At 39.6% G+C, this 16,506-nt stretch overlaps 5 protein-coding genes across 5 annotated transcripts; 4 read left to right on the top strand and 1 right to left on the bottom strand.

Moving 5' to 3' along the window:
• Window positions 1-521: 521 nt before the first annotated feature.
• On the top strand, window positions 522-2,986 carry LOC106337504 (protein gamma response 1). Its single transcript, XM_013776612.1, has 3 exons — window positions 522-856; window positions 1,050-2,138; window positions 2,264-2,986. The coding sequence occupies exons 2-3, from the start codon at window positions 1,058-1,060 to the stop codon at window positions 2,917-2,919; spliced, it is 1,737 nt and encodes a 578-aa protein (XP_013632066.1). The 5' UTR covers window positions 522-856; window positions 1,050-1,057; the 3' UTR covers window positions 2,920-2,986.
• Window positions 2,987-3,741: 755 nt separating this feature from the next.
• Window positions 3,742-4,526, top strand: LOC106337505 (SURP and G-patch domain-containing protein 1-like protein). Its single transcript, XM_013776614.1, has 2 exons — window positions 3,742-4,007; window positions 4,083-4,526. Exons 1-2 carry the CDS (start codon window positions 3,902-3,904, stop codon window positions 4,490-4,492), a joined length of 516 nt encoding a protein of 171 aa, XP_013632068.1. The 5' UTR covers window positions 3,742-3,901; the 3' UTR covers window positions 4,493-4,526.
• An 84-nt stretch (window positions 4,527-4,610) lies between these two features.
• On the bottom strand, window positions 4,611-5,059 carry LOC106337506 (putative lipid-transfer protein DIR1). The gene has a single exon (XM_013776615.1). The coding sequence runs from the start codon at window positions 5,051-5,053 to the stop codon at window positions 4,685-4,687; it is 369 nt and encodes a 122-aa protein (XP_013632069.1). The 5' UTR covers window positions 5,054-5,059; the 3' UTR covers window positions 4,611-4,684.
• Window positions 5,060-6,387: 1,328 nt separating this feature from the next.
• On the top strand, window positions 6,388-14,406 carry LOC106342091 (clustered mitochondria protein-like). Its single transcript, XM_013780920.1, has 28 exons — window positions 6,388-6,482; window positions 6,699-6,938; window positions 7,029-7,090; window positions 7,217-7,406; window positions 7,484-7,627; window positions 7,710-7,860; window positions 7,930-8,123; window positions 8,234-8,335; window positions 8,892-9,027; window positions 9,140-9,268; window positions 9,487-9,817; window positions 9,906-10,010; window positions 10,104-10,331; window positions 10,406-10,552; window positions 10,815-10,937; window positions 11,030-11,200; window positions 11,282-11,368; window positions 11,464-11,583; window positions 11,660-11,797; window positions 11,873-11,941; window positions 12,044-12,202; window positions 12,291-12,347; window positions 12,432-12,472; window positions 12,597-12,716; window positions 12,951-13,260; window positions 13,343-13,450; window positions 13,543-13,614; window positions 13,701-14,406. Exons 2-28 carry the CDS (start codon window positions 6,704-6,706, stop codon window positions 14,100-14,102), a joined length of 4,131 nt encoding a protein of 1,376 aa, XP_013636374.1. The 5' UTR covers window positions 6,388-6,482; window positions 6,699-6,703; the 3' UTR covers window positions 14,103-14,406.
• Window positions 14,407-14,888: 482 nt separating this feature from the next.
• Window positions 14,889-16,167, top strand: LOC106337152 (30S ribosomal protein 2, chloroplastic-like). The gene is made up of 4 exons (XM_013776207.1): window positions 14,889-15,299; window positions 15,366-15,467; window positions 15,554-15,868; window positions 15,955-16,167. Exons 1-4 carry the CDS (start codon window positions 14,964-14,966, stop codon window positions 15,991-15,993), a joined length of 792 nt encoding a protein of 263 aa, XP_013631661.1. The 5' UTR covers window positions 14,889-14,963; the 3' UTR covers window positions 15,994-16,167.
• Window positions 16,168-16,506: the final 339 nt, after the last annotated feature.

The raw sequence follows: 16,506 nt of genomic DNA, 5'->3' as shown, positions 1-16,506 counted from the left end.
CAACGGAGCTGAGTGACGGCGGAGATGATGACGTCGACTCGCCGAGAATGAACGACGCCGACGCTGGAGAAGTGGAGATGATGACGAAAGAAATGATCGACTCCGATCCGAGAAGCCGCAACAACGGAGCTGAGTGACGGCGGAGATGATGACGCCGACTCGCCGAGGATGACCGACGCTGGAGAAGTGGAGATGATGACGGAAGAGATGATCGGTTCCGATCCGAGAAGCCGTCGCCTCTTGAGAGAGATGAAGATCTCCAGTTTTCAGAAAAAAAAATGTAAATAGAAAATAAAAGAAGGGGTATTATGATAAATGAAAAAAGGTATTATGATAAATAAACCTTTTAATGAAACCTAGTTTTGTGATTTTGGGTCTTGAATGCTATTTTGGAAACAGAAATTTAGATTGATGTCATTTTGGGCATTTTCTGTATAATTATATATTAAATTTATTAACTTATTAATCCGTGGTTCGTCCGTGGGTGGTCGGCATAATATCTGGTGACCCGAGAAATTATCTAATTCAGTGCCCAGGTAGGTTTAAAATCATTGGTGAAAAACATAGGAGAATGGTATTTGATGACATATCTTCGGTCGAATCGGTCTGCTCAAGCAAGATAATGGCCCAAATTTTGAGCGGGTCGGGTCTCCCAGCAAGCTTCTCGAGTAAGCCTCCGCTAAAAAGTTGAATGTATAAAACTTATAACACAGCGCGCGAAAATTCCGAAATTATAGAGGGAAAGGAAGAACACTAAAAGTCAGATCCTCTCGATTAATCTCATCTCTACGTTCTCTTCTCCTTCAATCAACTCACCCTTCTTCGATCCCCTTCCTCTGCTTCCATCTCCAATCATGTAAGTTTACATCCATCCCTTTGTCTTCTCACCATAGATCTCAATTTGCAGAAGAAACCGTTGAATTGAGTAGCAGGAACCCTAATTTCTTGTTGATCCATTTCCAATCGTTAAGTTTAATTGTATCGTAGATCTCGTTGAATTTGAGTATCAAAAACCCCTAATTGATTTGTTTACCTGTTCTTGCTTCTAGCTACAAAGATGGGAGATGAAACGGTTGATGCTATCGAAGCCAAGTACATCTCCGGTCTCAGCGCCGTCATGGTCGCAACCATCCAAGAAGCCAAGGACAGAATCTCTCAGATCGAGTACATTTTCTGCAGCCAGCTGTTCCCTAATTTCCAATCCAAATCCAAAGCCTTGGAAAAGGTTTACTCAGACGCTCGTCTCGCTGCCTCTGACGCTTGGAAAGAGAAGGAGAAGGATCTGTTGTCACAGATCGAGGAGCTCAAGGTAGAGAATTTGGGTTTGATCAAGGATAAGGAGAAGCTATCTGAAGAAAATGATAAGCTTATTTCTATGCCTCTGAGGCTGAAGAGTCTAGAAGACTACATTGCTCATTTGAAAAGGAAGTGGAAGATTAGATCTGAGGAGGTTGGGAACAGTGTAGAGCTGCATACTGGGTTGTTTCAGGTGTTACAGTTAAAGGGAACGGATGTGTTAGGCCAAGATGAGGTAAAGATGCTGCTTTCGGAAGTGAAGAGCCTTAAGGAGGAACTTTCTAAGAAAACTTTAGTGACGGAGAATCTGTTGAAGAAGGTGGAGCATCTGTCTACGGAGGCTTCAGAGAGCGAAAGGAAGCTAAGCAGCTGCGAGGACCAGAAACAGAGATTGACAACTAGGTTGCAGGTGTTTGAGGAGAATGTCGGTAGACTAGAAGACATGTTAAGGCAGAAGACTGTCGAGCTCGAGGTTTTGCAGGGTAAACTCAACTTGACAGAGAAAGAACTGTTGGATTGTAAACAAAAGATTGCAGATCATGAGATTGTGGGGAAAGCAAATGCATCAGGGGAAGTACTTGGTGGTATGAATATGAAGGTCAAAGATAGAAGCTACTTGGCTGAGTTAGAAACTTTACGCTGCCAGAATGAGGAGAAATCTCTAGTGTTAGCTATGGAGGTAAAGAAAAAAAACGAAGCCATCAGTGCTTTCAAAAAGCTGAAGTCTCAATATAATTATCTCCGCAAAAGGTTCGGGCTTACTACTGATAGTGATCAACAAAGCCAACTTGAGAGTGAGAGTAACCAAAAGGGACAACATGAGAGACCAGCCATCTCGAATTGTAAGCATTAGCAGTCTCTGGCTCGACTACTTTGAAAAGTACTTGCTATAGTTGAGTCATATGCTTCAGCTGCAGGTTTGTTGTTGGCATTAATCTCATCCAAATTGATTTTTCTTATTTTACAGCTCCCGAAAGGAAACACCCAGAAGCAGACAAGGTGAGAACTGGTACTGGCTCGAGGATCAACCATGAGAAAGAAAGTGTATCCAATACGTTGCGGACCCCTACTACTTCCATTTCACCCATTACGCAGTCACCTGGTATTAGAAGTGACCCTTCTGGTGCAAAATCATTACAGCTAAGCGGATCAAAGCGTCCAGCTTCCATTTGGAGAGACACAAGGTCTCGCCAATCCCCTGGAGGCAAAGATCCTCATGATGATTTTCTAGACACTCCCATCGAGAACATCAAAAGGGTTGCTGTGGAAGAAAAACATGTCCCCGTTGCTGCTGCTGAGAAAGATGCTGATTCAGACGATGAGACACAGGACATGAACCCCAAACCGAGTCCCTCAAGGCAGAGAATTCAAGTGGCGGAAACGAGTAGAAAAGGTTTCAAGCATGTGGAATCTGTGAGGAAGAAAGCAGAGAGGGAGAATCTAAAAGGGATAGAGTGTAAGCAGTGCAAGAAGTTCTATGACGCTGTTCATCCTGAGAATGAAGGGAATGGTAAAAGCTTGAGATGTGAGCATCATGAAGGTGTGTCGAGGCATCGTTACAAATACGCTCCTCCAATGACTCCTGAAGGGTTTTGGAACATCGGGTTTGAATCCGAAATGTGATTTATATACTTGACATTCTTATGTTTGGTTCTTTGACTCTCTTGAATAAAATGGCAACTTAACGCTTGGTCTCGTCTGATCAAACACAACACTCATTCAAGTACTTCCAATCTTGGCAGCCATCTGCACTCCTCCATTAGTATAAATGTCAACATATTATTTTACGCAAGTACTATCAATCATACAATTACAAAGCCAAAAGCTTGTGTGTTTACAACACAAAAACATCATTCTACGAAATGTGTGAAAATATCACTATAAAATGTGTTTGCGCAATATAAAGATTGTTCTATTGAGGAGCTCATGATACTTTCTTAGTCCAATGGTTATTTAAGAGTTCATTAATGTTTCTGAACAGTATAATTTCAAATTTGAATCTCAAACAATGCTATTTATTATTAATTATGTAGAATATTAAAAAATACATAAAAAATTGGACAATTCTTTCAAGTAGCTATTTTTAAGTTTTTGTCACAAAAATAACACTAAAAAAATAAAATGACCAAAATAGACTCTTTTTATTTTGAAATTTTTAATATTTATTTTTTATTTTTTAAAATTTGAAACCGTATCCTCAAAACCCCACACTTAACTCTAAACTCTAAGTCTAGATTAGTTAACCCTTGTGTATAAGTGCATATTGACTCTTTAATAAAACTTATTTTATATTGACTCTTTAATAAAATTTATTTTGATCATTTTCTTCTTTGAAGTCTATTTTTGTGAAAATAAGCTAAAAAGACTATCTAAGAGAATTTCTCTAAAAAAAATCATAATAATATCACATGTTTTCGTAGGTTGCAAATGTTTGTAGTGGTTATAACTAAACACATTTATAGTTTTCAATTACAAGGCCTAGCAGCAGTATGTCAGCTAGCCTTTTATCTGCTTAGATTCCCTCTTATCATTGGCATCTAGTTTTGATTATGGGTTACATGTGTCTACGTTGCAGGTGACCCCTAGGGCTGCAGACCCTGTTTCAATGCTGGATTTTTACATGAAGAAGGCTGCCCAAGAAGAGAAGACGAGACGTCCAAGGCAGTCAAAAGACGAGATGCCCCCGCCAGCTTCTCTTCAAGGCCCATCTGGTGAGAATGAATCCTGTTTATGTTTCTTGTTTGAGGCATGTGATGTCTTATCGCGCAGTCATGTTTTGATTTCAGCAACTCCCTCCACAGACCCTGAAAAGAGAGGTCATCATATGGGTGATTATATTCCACTAGAGGAGCTAAATAAGTTCCTTGCAAAGTGTGACGATGTAGCTGCACAAAAAGCCACAAAGGAGGCAGCTGAGAAGGCTAAGATGCTAGCAGATAATGTTGGACACAAACTCTTGTCAAAAATGGGTTGGAAAGAAGGTGCTTACTTGGTTTGCTCTATCTGTGAACTTGTGACCTATTTTCTTCCTGTAACATGTGCCTTTCAGGAAGGCATATTACTAAGAATCAATCAACGTGCTGCACACAGTCACAAGCTATCGCCCACCCCCACACAGCCCCAGCTGATCTTTGCTTTTCTATTAAAAATAATGTTCCAAGTGTTGGTATGGATTGGATTTGTTTTCTTCCCCTAAGAAGATTCAGTTTGCAAACAAGCTCTATCTGTTTGGGATACAGTGTACCTGTTATTGGAAATGAATGAGATTTTGATTGGATTCACATTTCTTTATTAATATTTTGGAAGTATAGGACTGACTGAACAGTGTATTTATTAGAGTGAAAGGTAAATGAAAAAAAAAGAAAGATGATAGTTCGTTTCTAGACTCCTAGGTAATGACATCGCAAGGAGGGAAATTAGCAGAGCACGTCAGAGGAAGCTGAAGAGCCATGGAGCGGTCAATTCCTGAGAGTGGAGGTCCATTGGCGAGTAGGCAAAGGCAAGGGCGACCAAGTGTGACAATAGCAGCGCAACAGGATTCAGTTGGTGGGACAGGGCTGAAAGGAGCCACTGCTGCTCTGCACGGTATCAGCTGCACCAGTGACGAGAAGAATGTTCTGCTGCATCCTCCCACTTCTTCCTCGGGTAGCATGGGTGGAGGTGGTTGCTGGTCCACTTGCTGTGCAGTGACTATGGTAAGAACCGTTATTGTAATGAGCAGTGCCAGTGCTAATCCAACTCTCATGACCTTCATCATGTAAATAGTAATACTAACGAGATGATGCGTGATGCAAAGGAGATGTTGCTTATGTATGAAGAAGGGAAGTCATGTCATGCCGTTACACACCTTGCTCCTACTTCACTACCAAATACCCCCACAGTTACCCCGTGTGTTTCCTACTCATTCCAGAGCTTTTAATCTTTTGTTGCAACATCCATTACACTAAACTAATGACAACTTGCCAACTAGGCGTACATATACACACACATAAAAAAAGCAAAGAGAAATTCCCTGCGACATCACTGCAAAGGCTTTATATAACTGATTAAAATATTTTATTGATGGAATAAAAAATTTATTTTTAATGATTATCTTATTAATAAATAAAAAGTAAATAGACATTTATATTCATATGGTTAACTCATTTAGTCTACAACTAATATTTAAGGAGAAAGATTTTGAAAGACAGAGTTTAAGATTTAAAAATAATAATATATAAAAATAAAAGTTTTGAAACAGTTTCAATATAAAAATTTGATTTTTAAAAAAAAATCAAAAAAATAAGATAAAATATAACAAGTTTGAATTGAAAACATATTATTCAAAGTTTTTTTAATTAAGTTAAATAATTATTTATATTTATATATCTATAAAGTAAGAATATAAAAGTTTTTACCTCTTTAATAAAATTTATTTTTGGTCATTTTTGTATGCTTTTTTGGTAAGAAAAACTCATAAACTCATTTTAATATTTTTTATGAGATTTTTCCTGAAGAAAAAGATACCCGTATTTGTTACACGTGGAAAAGAGATTTTTATGTCAAAAGCTTTACGGACTTTTATGTCAAAAGACAAAAGTTTTACAGACTGTAACAGACACAGGACATGAGCATCATTATTGGAGAGTTTTTAGGGTAGGGTTCTTAACGGAATATAAGAACCCGACTCTTAACTTTTAACTAAAAAATCTAAGAACCAGTTCTTAAATAAGAGTTTTAAGAGCCGGTTTTTAACTTTTTTTAGTTAAAAGTTAAGAGAAGAATTCTTATATTCAGCTAAGAAACCCGCCTTAACCCTAAGAACCCTCCAATAATACAACCTGACAAGACTAATCATTATTTAAGACCTCATTCCACAGACACTTAAGTGAGCTGCTGGACTGTTTAGTGGCTACCCACATAGGTTTGTCATAGCCGTAAAATATGTTTAGGTCAGTGATTATTAATGTGGGAATCTTAACTTTCCTTAGTTGGAGATGATTTTCTAATTTAGTACGTACTACCTCCCACGTAAAAAGGCCCATAAAAGGCCCAAAGAGAGTGATCGGTTTGTGTGCGTCTCCTACTACTACTAGTACTAGAGTCAGAGAAAATCATCAGCCGCCACTTCTTTCTTTCAGTTCAACCCTCCTTAAACCTCATCTCTTTAATACTCCGCCGCTCTCTCCGTCGTCGCCTCCGTCAAGGTAATTCTCACTTCCAAGATCGTCTCTTCTAAACATTAGTCTACTGCTGTTTGGTCTTATCTACATCTCTAGCGGTTGATTTAATATATACGACTTTTTCTCACTTGCTGATTCTGTTCTGTTCTGTTCCTTGTTAATCCATCAAACGAATGATAACATCGAATTCATTTGTTTATTAATCTTAATCTGTGGTGCTAATTCACTATATCTTGTTAGGTGAAATGGCTGGGAAGTCGAACAAGTCGAAGGCCAAGAGAGCGGCTCAGAGCTCTTCTCCCAACTCCACTGTCTCTGCTCTCCAACCCGATGTTCCTGCTGCTCCAGCGCCTGCACCTGCTCCCGACAATGGAGCTGTTGAAGCTGCCGTGCCTGAAACCAATGAAGTTCCTCCTCCAGTTCCTAAGGAAGACGAAAGTGAATCGCAAGTAGCGAGTAACGATGACCAACCCAAGCAAGGTTTGCTCTTTATGTCTTTTCTTGGAAGAATCCTATTTATATTTTATCTTCATTTTTTTTGTTTAAATATGATTTGATTTGCTTTCACAGGTGAACTTCGTCTCTACCCTGTTTCTGTCAAGACACAGAGTGGCGCTAAAATGGAGCTTCAAGTGAGTTCAAAAAGTTTCTTTCTTTTACCTTTTACCTTTTCTATACTATGCTCTGTTCTGTCTTAGAAAATCATTTTATTTCTCCTTTTTTTTCGTTTGTTCTCTATGTATTTTTTTAAAAATCAGTTGAACCCTGGAGACTCAGTGATGGATATAAGGCAGTTCCTTCTTGATGCCCCAGAGACCTGTTACTTCACCTGCTACGACTTGTTGCTGCGCAGTAAAGATGGGGAGACTCACCATCTTGAAGATTACAATGAGATCTCTGAAGTTGCTGACATCACCATTGGTGGTTGCTCCTTAGAAATGATTCCCGGTATAATAATAAGGATTGTCTTTCTTTAGGTTGGAACTAGTTGTTGGTAATTGACCGTAATTTCTTTCTATCCACAGCTTTGTACGATGATAGGTCTATCAGGGCTCACGTTCACCGAGCTAGAGATCTCCTTTCGCTTTCGACCCTCCACTCTTCCTTGTCAACAACGTTTGCCTTGAAGTATGATGCTGCTGCAGCGAACAAAGCTCAGAATCCTGGAGGTTTCACATTTTAATCTTAATTCTTTTTAGTCTTCTTTCGCTTTCCATGAAGGATTTATTCATGTCCCCGTGTCTGAAACAGACAAACCAAACGTCCCGGAGCTTGATTGTCTTGGTTTCATGGAAGATGTACCCGCCTCTCTCAATAAGTTGACCAATTCTCCCTCGGAAGAGATCAAATGTGTGGAGAGCATTGTCTTCTCATCGTTCAACCCTCCTCCAAGCCACAGAAGGTATAACTCAGCTTCTTTTAACATATTATAAATTAACATACGTTACTCTAATGAGTTTGTTTGTTACAGGCTTGTAGGAGATTTGATCTATTTGGATGTTGTGACGCTGGAAGGTAACAAGTACTGCATCACCGGTACCACAAAAGCGTTCTACGTTAACTCTAGCTCAGGAAATATTCTCGATCCAAAACCGAGTAAATCTGGGTTCGAGACAGCCACTCTCATTGGATTATTGCAAAAACTTAGCTCTAAGTTTAAAAAAGGTGAGAACCAGTGTATATGTAATTTTTTTTAGTTTATCTATTACTGACTTGATAGTTATCATTCAATTTATTAATTATCTTCTATTTTTTTTTTTACTTCGACTACAAAGCTTTCCGCGAGGTCATGGAAAAGAAAGCCTCTGCACATCCTTTTGAGAATGTTCAATCGCTTTTGCCACCACACTCATGGCTAAGACCATTTCCGGTTCCCGGTGAGTTTTGACTTTAATAGCATTTGAGTCCGTATCAACTTGCAAATACGGAACTTGTTTATTACAGTATCCTTTTGTGTGCTGCACAGTAGTTTGGTTTTAGTAGCTTGGCTCTGTCCTTTTCAACTGGTTCTTTTAGAGGACGTTCTACACATTTCCCGTTGTAAGCACTTGTTATAGTTCTGAGATATTGACGTGGCACCCAGCACTAACTGTGATTTAAAAGAAAGCTTTGCCTTGACCTTAGTTACCTTATATGTAATAGATCCTTGAAGTCTCTTTATTGTCTGTGTCTCTTTGTGGCTGCATCTTGGAGGGCAAGTCATATTATAGGATATTCGTTTGAATTCATATATTAGTAGTTTGTTCTCCGTTGATAAAAAAAAAAAAAGAGTAGTTTGTTCTCCAAATTGTTGCTAGTTTATCGACTGCTTTCTCATTTTCTGTTTTATATATAGAACATGCGCTTCTGCTCACATCTACTTATCTATGAGAATATAAGTTTTAAGATTCATTGCTATTATTTCTCACCATAGGCTCTCGTATCTTTGCTCAGATCACAAGCGCGACGCAGCGAGAGCAGAAGAAGCACTGACCATTTCCTATGGTAGTGAGCTGATCGGTATGCAAAGAGATTGGAACGAAGAGTTGCAATCTTGCAGGGAGTTCCCTCACAGTACGCCTCAGGAGAGGTACATTTGACATTTTACTACAGTGATTTTTTTTGGTAACATAAATTTTTTTCTTCTGAAATTCCGTTCCTTTTTCTAGATTTCTTCATACTGGAAATTTCTTTCTTTGCAGGATCTTACGTGACAGGGCTCTTTACAAAGTGTCTTCTGACTTCGTCGATGCGGCGCTTAACGGAGCAATTGGTGTGATCAGCCGATGTATACCACCCATAAATCCAACTGATCCAGAGTGTCTGCACATGTCAGTGTTAATCCTACGGCCTCTTATCATTAATTATCTGTTATCAACTTGTATGTTTTATCTGTTGGTAACTCCTTGTTGCCATGAAATTTTGTTAGTTGAATGATTCTCTCTTTACTTAACCATGGAGAAATGACTTAAGCATTTAGATTTTAGATGTTTGTAGTTTTGCATCAGCGTCTCAATTTTTAATACTTGTTATTGTTCATCTACTGTAGGTATGTGCACAACAATATCTTTTTCAGTTTTGCTGTTGATGCCGACATTGAACAGCTATCCAAGAAACGTCCATCAAATGATCTTTCAGTGACTGAGAAAGTGTCTTCGTCTGAAAAGGTTCCATGCAAAGACAAAACATGCGATGGAGAACACAATGCAGAGCTTAACAGCTGTAATGAGGTGCCTCTTATTGAAAGTGAGCAGGCAACGTATGCCTCTGCAAACAACGACTTGAAGGGCACAAAGTTATATCAAGAAGCAGATGTCTCGGGGTTGTATAATCTGGCAATGGCCATTATTGATTACAGAGGTCATAGGGTTGTTGCTCAGGTTTGTACTTATACTGAAACTAATAAGTCCATTAAATTGAGATTGTACGAAATTTAATAGCTTGCAATGTGTTTCATGTATGTTCTAGAGTGTTCTACCAGGCATCCTTCAAGGGGATAAATCAGATGCGCTTTTGTATGGTTCAGTGGATAATGGCAAGAAAATCTGTTGGAATGAAGATTTTCATGCTAAGGTAAATGGATTTACTCTCTCTCTCGATGTTGGATTTTGTAAGCATTGATGTGATAGTTCTAGTACTGATCCATTTGTAAAATATATTATTCAGGTGTTAGAGGCAGCAAAGCTTCTTCACATTAAGGAACATGCTGTTATTGATGCTTCTGAGAATGTCTTCAAGCTAGCTGCACCAGTAGAGTGCAAGGGGATTGTTGGGAGTGATAACAGACATTACCTTTTGGACTTGATGAGAGTCACGCCTCGTGATGCCAATTACACGGGTCCAGAGTCACGTTTTTGTGTCCTAAGACCAGAATTGATCACATCATTTTGCCAGGTACATATTCATTATTCCTTCGATACATGAGTATTGCTGTGCAAGGTATTGATGAATATATGTTCATGATGAAGGCCGAAGCTCTGGAGAAATCAAAATGTAACACCAAGACTGATGAAGGGACGGATATTGTTTCTGAACCTTCGGATGCAAGTGCTGATACTTCTAAAACTGGTGATGAATCGATCCATGGAGAGGAAAACGGAGCTTTGACTTCTGAGGTATGTGCTTCCCTCCTTGAGTGTTTGTCAAGTGAAAAAGCTGACTGCCAAAGTACCATGTCGGATTGGCCTCTGTAACAGTGATGAAAATAACTACATTTATATTTATAGACAATACTGGATACTTAGCCAATACAATTTCTTTTGCGATTTGAGATTTTTCCCCACCCCTTGCTTCCTAATGGTAGATAGAAATGTCTGAGAAAAGCTGTATCTCTGTTGAATGAAACTGTTATTGCTGATATCTATGTTTTATCCGCAGAAAACAGTTACAGAAAAGCAAAATACCACCGCCGATTCTGCAGCCGAAATTTCCAAACTATGTGAAGAAATATCATTTAACCCTAATGTTTTCACCGACTTCAAATTAGGTGGCACACAAGAGGTACGCTATGTTGCTTATAGGTGCTTTGTCTGAAAGCTATTTCTTAATGTTTGTTTAACTGATTTGACTTTTAACTTTTTGGGGTCAACCAGGAGATTTCTTCTGATGAAGAAAATGTGAAGAAAGTTAGCTCATACCTTGTGGATGTGGTACTTCCAAAATTCATAGAAGATCTTTGCACTCTTGAAGTTTCCCCAATGGATGGTGAGACTTTGACTGAAGCGCTCCATTCTCATGGTGTCAACGTTCGTTACATCGGAAGAGTAAGTTTGTCATATGCCTTGTCATTTTATAAGATATATCTACATGGTTGACTTTATTAACAATGGATGTAACATGACCAGATTACTAATGGAGTGAAGCATTTGCCTCATTTGTGGGATCTTTGCCTGAATGAAATTACCGTCAGATCGGCCAAGCACATTCTCAAGGTACTGTTATAAAGACTGTTAAATTCGTACGACAGTATACATGGTTGAACAAGAGTTTTGAGCTCCTTAATTAAAGTTTTTACATGGTTATTCAGAACATTCTAAGAGATATAGAGGATCACGATATTGGTGCAGCAGTCTCACATTTCCTCAATTGTTTCTTCGGAAATGTTGCTGCGGGAAAAGCTAGCACCAACACTAAAAATCAAAAGAAGGTTTGTGTGCACTATCTAAGTCTGTCATTGTTTCTGATTAACATATGGTGCTATACTGACTGTTGAATTTGGACAGGACCAATCGATCACCAAGAAGAGTCAAGGAAGGGGGAAAGGCAAGGCTTCTGCAAAGAAGACTCTTTCATCGTATATGATGGTTGATTCCAACATGCTATGGTCTGAGATTCAGGAATTTGCCAAAGCCAAGTATGAGGTATAATAATCATGAGTCAGTTACATTTGTTTCACCTACTATAAGCACCTGAAGCTAACGTGAGCCTATTTTCAGTTTGAGATGCCCGAGCTGTCAAGAACTACAGCTAAAAAAGTACACGTTCTCCGCAACCTTTGCCAAAAGGTAAGTAGAGAAGACACATATCTTCTTCCTTCAGTTCAGACTTTAGTTACCAATGCCAGTTAGTTATTATAATCAATTGTTTTTGTTTTTTTTTGTTAACAGGTTGGCATCAGTGTTGCTGCTCGCAAATACGACTTTGATGCAACCTCGCCTTTTGATGCGACAGATGTATTGGATCTTCGTCCTGTTGTTAAACACTCTGTCCCTGTATGCTCTGAGGCTAAAAATCTCATCGAGATGGGAAAGCTGCAACTGGCTGAGGTACCAATGCTTTTTCAAATTAGTTGTTTTAATTTCCACCTATTACTCCGTTGTCTTTGTCTTTATTAAAATGATTAATCTCTTGTAGGGCATGCTTAGTGAATCCTACACGTTCTTTTCAGAGGCGTTTTCAATTCTTCAACAGGTAAGTGGTCTGTTTTTGCATCTGATATAGACTCTCTAAATATTTTTACACTAAAACTGCTGCAAATGTTCATCTGATTCCCAGGTTACTGGTCCAATGCACAGGGAAGTTTCAAACTGCTGCAGGTAAGCCTTAGACTGCCTGATGTTCCATTAATCATCTATTCGGGTTTTGTTTGATGCTACTAGTTATCTATGGGTTTCCGCTTTAGTTACCCTAAGTTTTTTCTGGTTTTCATTTGCTTTTCAGATACCTAGCCATGGTTTTGTACCATGCAGGAGATATGGCCGGGGCCATAATGCAGCAACACAAGGAACTAATCATAAATGAGCGATGCCTCGGTTTGGACCATCCTGATACTGCCCACAGGTATCAACTATTTTTTCTTTGATTACTGTAACTTGTTCCAATGTTGAAACTGATGAACTTTCATCATTTGACTTAATGGGCGAGACATCCTGCTACTGAATATAATTAAAGTGAATGTTATTCCGCTTCCTCAATTCATTAGAAGTAGGACTTCAGTTGAATAGCTTGCAATGCGCCTCTTTTTTCTTCTCTGGTTTGATATATGTTACTTACGTGGGGATATCTGCACTACAGCTATGGCAATATGGCTCTTTTCTACCATGGGCTGAACCAGACAGAACTTGCTCTACAGAACATGGGCCGTGCCTTGCTGTTACTTGGCCTTTCATCTGGCCCTGATCATCCAGATGTTGCAGCCACATTTATAAATGTTGCCATGATGTATCAAGACATGGGCAAAATGGACACAGCTCTGCGTTATCTTCAAGACGCTTTGAAGAAAAATGAGAGACTTCTTGGCCCTGAACACATTCAAACTGCAGTATGCTACCACGCTCTTGCTATTGCGTGCAACAGTATGGGTTTATTCAAGCTCTCACACCAGGTATTACAAACTTCTATAAGGCTTTTGAATCCTCTATTTTATTTGACTCATCTTTTGAAGCAACTGTTTTGTTTTTGGTCAGCATGAGAAGAAAACCTATGATATACTTGTCAAACAATTGGGAGAGGATGATTCCAGGACAAAAGACTCTCAAAACTGGATTAAGACTTTCGAGATGCGTGAGGTTCAGGTTTGTGCAACAATAATAACCGAGTACGACCTCGTGATTTATGTATATATTGTCTTTATGTTTCTCATATTTCTGGTTGGGGTTTTCTTCAGAAAACTGCACAAAAGCAGAAAGGACTGGCAGCCACTGCGGCCAACACGCAAAAGGCTATCGATCTCTTGAAGGTATCTCACTTGTAGTTTTGGTTTCTTGTGTTATAGATGATGTAATATTAATGAAATCGGTTTCCTGATTGGTATCCATCAAACAGGCACGTCCAGACCTGATGCAGGCGTTCCAAAACGCAGCAGCGGCGGAGAGGTCTAATGCACTAAACACAGCTGTCCTCGGGGAGGCTCAACCACGGGGCAGAGGTTTTGATGAAAGAGCGGCTCGTGCTGCAGCCGAAGTTAGGAAGAAAGCAGCAGCTAAGGGGCTACTGGTTCGTCGCCATAGTGGTGTTCAAGTGCCACCACAGATCTCTCAACTGATCAATGCAAATGCAGGAACCGCAGATTCTTCTAAGAAAAGTGGAGAAAATGGAGAGGCAAAGGTAGAAGAGAAGAAGAAAGAAAGCTCTGAAAACGGGAAAACAACGAACGTGGCGGCTCCTGCAGGATTAGGTGCTGGTTTAACATCTTTGGATAGGAAGAAGCAAAAAGCCAAAAAGTAAGAGTAGGGAGAGCTTTGAAAGGAAATGGTGCCTCGATTCTAAGTAGTGGATTTGGTTTTGGCAACCACTTAACTTATTTCATTGCAGGAGAAAGACTTTTGTCACCACAAAGCTTTTGTTCTCTTCCCATTATGTTTCACGATTTGGGGCAAGTTCCCCTTCCAGCTATGTCTGGTTTTTGTTTCTTTCTCTCTCTTTTTTTTTCCCTCACTTTTATTATGCGGATGTAACGTTGTACTACAGAAGTTCATTGGTTTCTTGTTAACAAGAATAAGCATACAATATACGCTCTGATTTGACCACATTTGGAGTAGGCTTCATGGTTTCATACAACACAAAAAATACACTACACAGTAAATTTATCTTTTCTATTACTGTTGCTAAAATAAAAAATCAAAATAGCTGTAACTAAAAATTGGAGATTTTTGTGACGCCATAAATTCCGGCGGCAAGAAATTTGGAGAACGATAATGGCGTTAATTATAATATTTTCTTCCTGTTTTTTAGCCGCTGATCGCTGCCGGTGCGCAAGAAAAAGAACAGGGCTAGTGTATCACAACCCATCGCGATTAGGATTAATCTGCCAAAACCGTCTCCGGGATAACCCGGGTCCACGGGTACGGGACAGTCTTAAAAGTAGACATTGGTGCTGGTTTTAAACCGGTCCACTGTCTGGCCCATTGCATCATTCTGATCTGTATCCACTTCAGTAAGCCCAAATATGGAAGGCGCGATTAGGCCCAACTGTCCAAGGAGATTCAAGAAGTGAGAGAACGAACGGCTTATGGATAATGTTGATAGCATAGCACAACACAACACCACCTTCTTCTTCTTCTTCCGCATTATCTCCTTCTCCAGAAAATGGCTACTTTCCTAACAGCTGTTGTTTCAATCAAAGCTACACTCTTCTCTTTCCAGCCCCAAACCTTCACCTCTTTGCAATCTCAAACCAATGCACTCTCCCTCAAACCTTCCCCTTCTTTCACCAAACCCATCTCCGTCTCCCTTCCAAGGATGAGACTCATCCCTCACGCAACGATGGAGACGGAGACGGAGACGGAGACGGAAGAAAAACCCGCTTTAGACCCTAACGCAGAATCCTCAAGACGCGTCTACATCGGAAACATACCAAGAACAGTCACTAACGAACAGCTCACCAAAATCGTCGAAGAACACGGCGCCGTTGAACAAGTCCAGGTTCTTGTTTCCTACTTACATCCTCTCTTCTCCTTCATCTAGTTTCATCATAAAAGATTTGTGTAGGTGATGTATGATAAGTACTCAGGAAGAAGCCGTAGGTTTGGTTTCGCTACAATGAAATCAGTTGAAGATGCCAATGCTGTCATTGAGAAGTTGAATGGCACTGTGAGTCTTCTTCAGTTCATTGGTCTCTCATCTCTTTAGGTTCTGACATAAAAGTTTTGTTTTTTGTTTTTTCCTTTTTTTTTAAGACCATTGAAGGACGTGAGGTGAAGGTTAATATAACTGAGAAGCCTATAGCATCATCATCATCGTCATCACCTGATTTGTCACTGCTTCAGTCTGAAGATGCAGCTTTTGTGGATAGTCCTTACAAAGTGTATGTAGGGAATCTAGCAAAGAGTGTTACTAAAGAGATGCTTGAGAGTTTGTTTTCTGAGAAAGGGAAAGTTCTAAGTGCCAAGGTTTCGAGAGTGCCTGGTACTTCGAAATCCACTGGGTTTGGGTTTGTGACGTTTTCTTCAGATGAAGATGTCGAAGCTGCCATTTTGGCTCTTAACAACTCTGTAAGTTGCCATGATTCTCCTCCATCTTCCTATGCAGGATCATTTTTTGTCTCATTGTTGATTTGTGTTTTAAATCAAACTCTCAGTTGCTGGAAGGACAGAAGATTCGGGTGAACAAGGCCTAGTGTGAAAGTGAGAGGGCGAGTCTTCTGGCATCATAAAGAACGTGAAGAGAATCGCTTTTGTTTTTCTTTTTTGGTGTTGAGAGTTTGTAATGCAAAACATTTAGAGCATAGTATTTATCATCTTTGTAATCATTCTAAGTTGATAAAAATGAAAGCATCAAGTTTATTTCTCTCTTATAATGTGTTTGCAGCATAGATAGAAATGATAGGCTGTCCCTTCTCTGTTTTCTCTCTCCATGCCCTTATGTGTTCTTATCATCATCATCAATCAAAACAAAGAGAAAACAAGATTGTTTCTATGCCTCAGCTTGTAATGGTTGATCACCATCGCTGTGGGGGACTTGGCAGTGAGCACCAGGATCTTGATATGCTTCAAGTTGACTTTGGTCGTTGCAAGAAGTTCATCGATAGCTAGCTCCAAAATATCCACCATTCCTGGCTTCTTCACGGCCATCAGGAAGATTGACCTTGTGACCAGGCTTTTGAACCCGCTCTTAGCATGTAGCTCTCCTC

Source organism: Brassica oleracea, chromosome C4, assembly GCF_000695525.1.
Source record: "Brassica oleracea var. oleracea cultivar TO1000 chromosome C4, BOL, whole genome shotgun sequence".
In the NCBI taxonomy this organism is placed as follows: Eukaryota; Viridiplantae; Streptophyta; class Magnoliopsida; order Brassicales; family Brassicaceae; genus Brassica; species Brassica oleracea.
Note: the sequence above shows the minus strand (reverse complement) of the source record. Positions and strands in the feature narration are given on the sequence as shown.